The sequence below is a fragment of the Nicotiana sylvestris genome, chromosome 4, assembly GCF_000393655.2.
Source record: "Nicotiana sylvestris chromosome 4, ASM39365v2, whole genome shotgun sequence".
In the NCBI taxonomy this organism is placed as follows: Eukaryota; Viridiplantae; Streptophyta; class Magnoliopsida; order Solanales; family Solanaceae; genus Nicotiana; species Nicotiana sylvestris.
Genome location: NC_091060.1, coordinates 118639737 through 118646505, shown reverse-complemented (window position 1 = coordinate 118646505; position 6769 = coordinate 118639737). Strand labels below are relative to the sequence as shown.

The window sequence follows — 6769 nt, the reverse complement described above, 5'->3', positions numbered from 1 at the left end:
AAATAACATCAACAACTATGAATTTAGCATCAAAATCATGAAATTTTCTTAAGAACTTCAAACTTTCAAATTTTCTCAAAAACGATCCGATTCACATCATTTCACGTCCGTTTCGTACCAAACTTTACAGACTTATCTTAAATCACATATAGGACCTGTACTGAGCGCAGGAACCAAAATACGCCAGATACCACGAAGTTTCAAACACATTTCATTTTCAAAAACTCATAAATATTCCAGAAAATAATTTTCTGTAAAAATTCATTTCTCGGGCTTGGGACCTCGGAATTCGATTCCAGGCATACGCCCAAGTCCCATATTTTCCTATGATCCTCCGGGACCGTCAAATCACGGGTCCGGGTCCGTTTACCCAAAATATTGACCGAAGTCAACTTAATTCATTTTACAGTCAAAATTTATCATTTTTCATAGATTTTCACATGATGGCTTTCCGGCTTCGCACCCGGACTGCGCACGCAAATTGATGTGATGTCAAAATAGGTTTTAAGACCTCGGAATGCGGAATTTATTTTAAAAACAAGTGATGACCCAAAAGGTCATCACAAAAAAGGCCGCTTGAGATGATTTGGTCATGTCCGCATCGACCTATAGAGGCACCGGTCCATCGATATAAAACCACGATGAGGGAAGGTATTAAAAGGAGACGAGGTATACATAAACTCACATGGAAGGAAATTGTCTCAAAAGACCTATAAATCATTGGAATCAATGCACACTTAGCTAAAAATAGGACATAATGAAAAAAAATCTATAGGTGATACCTAGACTTGGTAGAGAACTATTATTATTATTGTTATTATTGTTATTTACTTATTTTTTTTATTTTATTTTGGTAATAATGATGATATACATTGAGTTTAATGAAAGGAATGAGGATCACCTACCCCTACTTGTTTGGAATTGAGACGTTATTGTTGCATTTAGATATGTGTTTACAATTAATTCGTTATGCATGCTAATGGTGGAATATTTAGTTACCACGCTGTGAGATTGCTAGATGATTTGTCTAAGTGAAAATTTGCTCCTTTTCTCCTCTCTATTTTTGGCCTTCTATTATTTTTTCCATTCATATATAGTGCCTTTAACAATAATAACAGCAACAACATACCCACCATTATCTAGCACGTGAAAATATAGTGCCTTCATTTTTCTTATTTGGGAGAGGGGGTTGGGGTTCGGAGGTGCAAGTAGATTAATACTAAATTACTAAATTTGCTGCCTAAATAATATCTGGCAGCTACGTTTAGCAAATTAGCTAGGTAAGTGTTTCCCCCAAGTGTTTCTAGCTTTAAGAATAAAGCACGAGAATTGTGATTAACTAGGCAATTTATAAACTAACGACAGAGAAATGTAGTCTCGCAATAGTTTTGTCTGAATGGGTTGGATTAGAACAACATCCTCGAGACTTACAAATATCGATTAATAATTGGACTAAACTTTAATGATAAATATTCTTGGTTGGTCTTCTTTCTTTACTCCAAAATGAAAAAGCCTCTGCACATCTTATCACATAAAGTAAATTTAAAAAGGTAATATTCCTTTTTTATTCGTTCAAAAAAGAATGATTACTTTCTAAATTTGGAAAGAATTTAGCTTAAACTTACAATTTTACCTTTAATGAGAAGTTTTTATAACCACACAAATACTTTGACCCCTTTTTGACTTGTTTAGGACCACAAATTTCAAAAATCTTCATTTTTTCTTAAACTCCGTGCCCAGTCAATAGTACATTTTACAGCCACTTGATAAAAGCTGAATGTGCATGTGCCAAAACTAATGTACGAATAATACTGTTCAAGTTCGCGGGCATTTTGTACCCTTCGAGGAAAATTAATACTACCACTATCATTGTCCTTGAAAATGAGCCAACTGTTGACCAATTTCCCTCCTCCATCTCACTCTCTGTCAAACGCACAATTTAAGTAGTTGCTGCATCAATGGCAGAGGCAGGAAATCTATATCCTTACCCATCAACGCTTAATATAGCAAATTTTGTAACTGTTAAACTGTCTGATTCTTCCAATTATATGATATGGAAAACACAGATGCTTTGTCTTCTTGAAAGTCAAGAATTAGTTGGTTTCATAGATGGAACATTAATCCAAACACCCTTATTAGAAAATCCAGATAATTACTTGAAGTGGAAAAGAAGTGATCGGCTTGTTAAGGGATGGATTCTTGGCTCTCTCACTGAAGATATGCTTGAGTATGTGTTTGAGAAAGTCAGTGCCAGAGATGTTTGGTTGGAGTTGAAGGATATTTGCTGCGTAATATCGCTAGACAATTTTGAAGGTGAGGTTTCTTCTTCTTTGTTGAACTCTTTTACTAGATTAACTACATGCTTCAATAATGAACTTAAGCTCGTACAACTAACATAACTTTATTTAAGAAAAAAAGATACATTTCAAAGTGCCGTACTACATATATATTTGAAACCGCATCTTTACTCCGAGGGTAAGTTTTGCTTATACACAACCCTTGTCAGACTCCACTTATGAAATTTTATTGGGTTGTTATTGCTGTAGTACTACATATATAGTGCTAGACAAATATATTTACTGTATATTCCAAAATCAAGAAACATTCATCAAGGATAAGAAGCAAGGTGACATTCTTACACAAAGCAAAAAGACTGCTATGATTTTTAGTACTAATTAACTGCAATTAACCATTAATTTAGCAGAATGTAGCACAATGCAACCAATAATTGACGAAGCAGAGAGCGTGGAATCAAAGGAAGATTACAAGTACTACTTGCCACTATACAGAGCTTCGCTATGTGGTGATTGGGAAAAGGCAAAAACATTCTTGAAAAAACACAATGAAGCAAGTGGAGCTCAGATCACTTCCTTTACACAAACAGCACTTCACATTGCAGTTACGTCGAAGAACGATAATGCTAAGTTTTTCGTAGAAAATTTGGTGGCTTTAATGGCGGATGATGCGTTATCTGTAAAAGATAGTTTCGGGGAAACGCCTCTACATTATGCTGCTCGGTTTGGCAACTTAGATGCTGCGAAAATTCTTGTCAACAGAAACTCTAATTTGGCTCATGTTGCATCCAAAAATGGCCTTTATCCGATTCATGTAGCAGCTGAATATGGTTACAAATCTGTGGATCTGGTTCATTACTTCTTCAGTGTCACCAATGATCTTGCTCCTTATACTGGTCGGACTGGTGTTAGGCTGCTTTATCGATTGATCTGCTCGGACTTGTACGGTAAGCCACATATCTTCTATAGCAATTTCCTATTATCTCCGTTTCAATTTATGTGAACTCGTTTGACTGGACACGAAGTTTAAGAAAATAGAGAAACTTTTGAACTTGTGGTGTAAAGTAAAGCATATATATATATTTTGTGTGGTTATAAATCATTGCATAAAGATAAATTGTTTTCAAATAGGGAAAAAAGTTATTTTTTTTATACGAACTAAAAAGGAAATAGGTTCACATAAATTGAAACGGAGCGAGTATAATTTTTCTTAATTTTAAATACAAAAGTGGATTCAAGATTTAAAATTAATTGGTTTAACTTTGGCAAGTCAATGTACTATACAAGTATGGGTCAAGCTAACCGTTGTTGAGATTTTTGTAAGTTTTTAGTATTTATATTATATGTCGAAAGTTTTAGGTTATGAAGACTTATATGATAGTGTTATTTTATTGTTTTATTTCGTTGTTTGGTTAACTTTCATGACAAGAGTTTCAATTTGTTCATTATTTGAAATGAACCCTCGAGTAGTATTATTGGAAATTTCTCACTTACACTATTTGACTATAGCCCTTTCTAGTCCCATGGGTCTTGTTTGAGTAGCATTGCTATTTTCTTTTGATATTTCCTCCGGACTTGTGACAGTACTAGTGGTAGATACAATAATAAATTGCTAGAAGCAAAAAGTAAGAAGAGCCAGTACTGCTCCTCAGCTTGTTTTTCCTTTCTTTTTTTTTAAAAAAAATTTCATGGCCCCACCACGCATGGGAACTTGAATGTGGAATATATATCATCAAACGGTTACAATAGCTAGTTAGTTTTCGGATTGGTCAATAAAAAATAATCAGGTTTGTCAAGTTATTGAAAAATAGCCACAATTTTATTGCAACAGAGATCGATCCAGTATAATATACTGAAGTTCGGTGCACGTGAGTATGAACTTCCACCTTATTATGCTGGACCGGTATATTTTGCTGGCTCTAGTATAATATACTGAAGTTCCAGTCTACTTTGCCAGAACTTGAGTTACAACAAAGTATACCGGAACCCGTAGATGGGCATCTTCTTTAGTGCTGCCTTCGAAGATTGTCTCTGATTTTTAGAGCATTTATTTATGTTGCAGATTTTGCGACGCATCTCGTAAAATGTTTTCCTGATTTGGCAAAATATAGTACTTCAAATGGATCATCTCCTTTGGCACAGCTGGCTACAAAAACGTCATCATTCGTCAGTACAAGTCATATAAGCTCTCCGAAGCCACTATCTTGTAAGTTAAATTTCCTTTTTTTCTTCGATTAATAAATAGACACTGTTATCGTTAATTTAAAATAAAACAAAATAGAAGAATTAGTTAACCACGTTTTTTTTGTATTTTTGTTACCCGAAAAAGATATAGTGACGAGCGCTACATCATGGATTTTCCAAGATAGAGCAAATGCCAATGATATCGAGAATGCAGTCAATGAAGCATTATTGAATAAGCCAAAGACCAACAACTGTAAGTCTTATATATATATCTCTCTCTTCTATTTTACCTCTTTAATTCAAAATAAATTTAGCAAAATAGATAAACATGTAGAAGATATTTTGCGGTACAGAATTATTTTTTTGAAATACATGAGCTATACCTTTTTTTTTTTTTTTTTTGTGTGTGCATTACTTCGGTTGCTTTCCATAATTTTTCAGTCATTTTGGTTCCGGACTCAGAATTCATGATACCACGTACTTTTAACTTTTGGCCCCTAAAGTAATTCCTTTTACTTTGTAGTCCCTCAAATTATTATGTCTATTCTTGCATTGCAGCACCTGAATTGGAATATATCCGAGACAAAGAGTGGAAATACCAAAATGCAATTAAATTAGCAGAGTGCCTTTGCGAGAAACTCGAAAGTTCAAGCGAGAAAGAGATCAAGTCCATTGTTGGCGGCCCTTTCCTTCAAGCCGTGCGTTTCGACAATTACAAACTTGTTGAAATTATTGTGGGGAAATTTCCTTTACTGATTTATCATTGCAACAAAAATGGGAAGAATATACTTCCCATTGCAGTGGAAAATCGCTGTACAAATGTCTATAACTTGGTCTGTCAAATGTCTCAGCATAGACATCACCTCATGACTTCATTGGATTCATTCAATAATACGATGTTGCATTTGGCTGGTCAATTGTCACCTGAAAACAAAGTAAATCATACTTTTGGCGCAGCTCTTCGAATGCAAGAAGAATTGCGGTGGTTTGAGGTAATTCATTTTCTCAAACTGTTTCTTGTTAATGATTACTCCCTCCGTCCTAAATAAGTGTCGGTTTTTGCCTTTCGAAAGTTAATTTAACTAACTTTCGTAGCTAAATTATATCAGATCAATTCAAAAATATTTATGTATTCAAAAACTATACGAAAATTATTACTATAAGTTATAATTCTTCTCATGTCAATATAATGAATTATAAGACAGTTTAAATATCGGTCAAACTTCACATGGTTTGAATCTTAGAAAACAAAATGTTGCACATAGTTTGGGATTGAGAGAATATTATGTAATGTTATCACTATATTTCAATTGTTTAAACACCATATTTACAAAGGGGATGCAAATTTTGACTAACATTGCATTTTCTCTGTATGTGGTATAGGCAGTGAAGCAGATGTTACCGCCTTCTTATTATGAGCGTTTAAACAATAAGGGTAAAACTGCTCATCAAGTATTTATAGAACAACATGGAAATTTAAAGATAGAAGGAGAAAAATGGATGAAAGAGATAGCAAATTCATGTGCAATACTAGCAATGCTCGCAATTACCATTGCATTTGCTGCAGCAATTACAGTTCCTGGTGGCAGAAACTGCGAAAATGGGCTTCCAATTTTCTCAAAGAACGGATATTTCAATGCATTTGCGTTCTCCAATACAGTGTCACTCTCCACTGCCTGCATTTCTCTATTTGCGTTCGTTTCTATTTTAACTTCTAGTTATGCGGAAGAAGATTTTCTCCGTGTTTTGCCAAAGCGTCTGTTATGGGGACTTCTCACCCTGTATGCCTCAATAGAAGCAATGATGCTAAGCTTTGGTTGTGCGCTGTATTTTGTGTTCAAGGACAACGATATCTTGTTCTATGTAGGGTTTATATTAGGTGTATTACCCATCTTAGCATTTCAACATTGGCGAGGCCCCCTCGTTAATCATCTGTTTCTTGTAGTCAAGAAAAAAGACAATTCTTTGGAGGCATAGAAGATATGTAGGTGGTAATGTACATTTCTTATGCAATTTAGCTTTCAGTACGTCATTCCTATTTGTTTTAATTGTGTCTTACATTTTTGCGCAAGAATTATGTACATGAGACATCTGACTCTACTGCTGCTAGAAGAAATGGAAATAGTAATGCGTTGGGGTTAACATTGTAGCTACCGAGTCCAATCACAATATATAGGAAAGACACATCATGAGTCAAACAATCCACAGCCACCTGGTGTTAAACAAAATTTTCAAGAGAAATTGAGGCCGAATGCTGAAACGAGTGTTGCTGCTAAATCAATCGTAGTTCA

At 34.7% G+C, this 6769-nt stretch overlaps 1 protein-coding gene across 2 annotated transcripts; it reads left to right on the top strand.

Moving 5' to 3' along the window:
* Nucleotides 1-1865: 1865 nt before the first annotated feature.
* On the top strand, nucleotides 1866-6526 carry LOC104215763 (protein ACCELERATED CELL DEATH 6-like). Of its 2 annotated transcripts, none has more exons than XM_009765663.2 (6): nucleotides 1866-2313; nucleotides 2705-3241; nucleotides 4357-4500; nucleotides 4624-4731; nucleotides 5037-5470; nucleotides 5862-6526. In XM_009765663.2, the coding sequence occupies exons 1-6, from the start codon at nucleotides 1959-1961 to the stop codon at nucleotides 6453-6455; spliced, it is 2172 nt and encodes a 723-aa protein (XP_009763965.1). In that variant the 5' UTR covers nucleotides 1866-1958; the 3' UTR covers nucleotides 6456-6526. The 2 variants fall into 2 exon arrangements, with proteins under 2 accessions (XP_009763965.1, XP_009763957.1); XM_009765655.2 differs by having other exon boundaries at nucleotides 2702-3241.
* The last annotated feature ends 243 nt before the right edge of the window (nucleotides 6527-6769 follow it).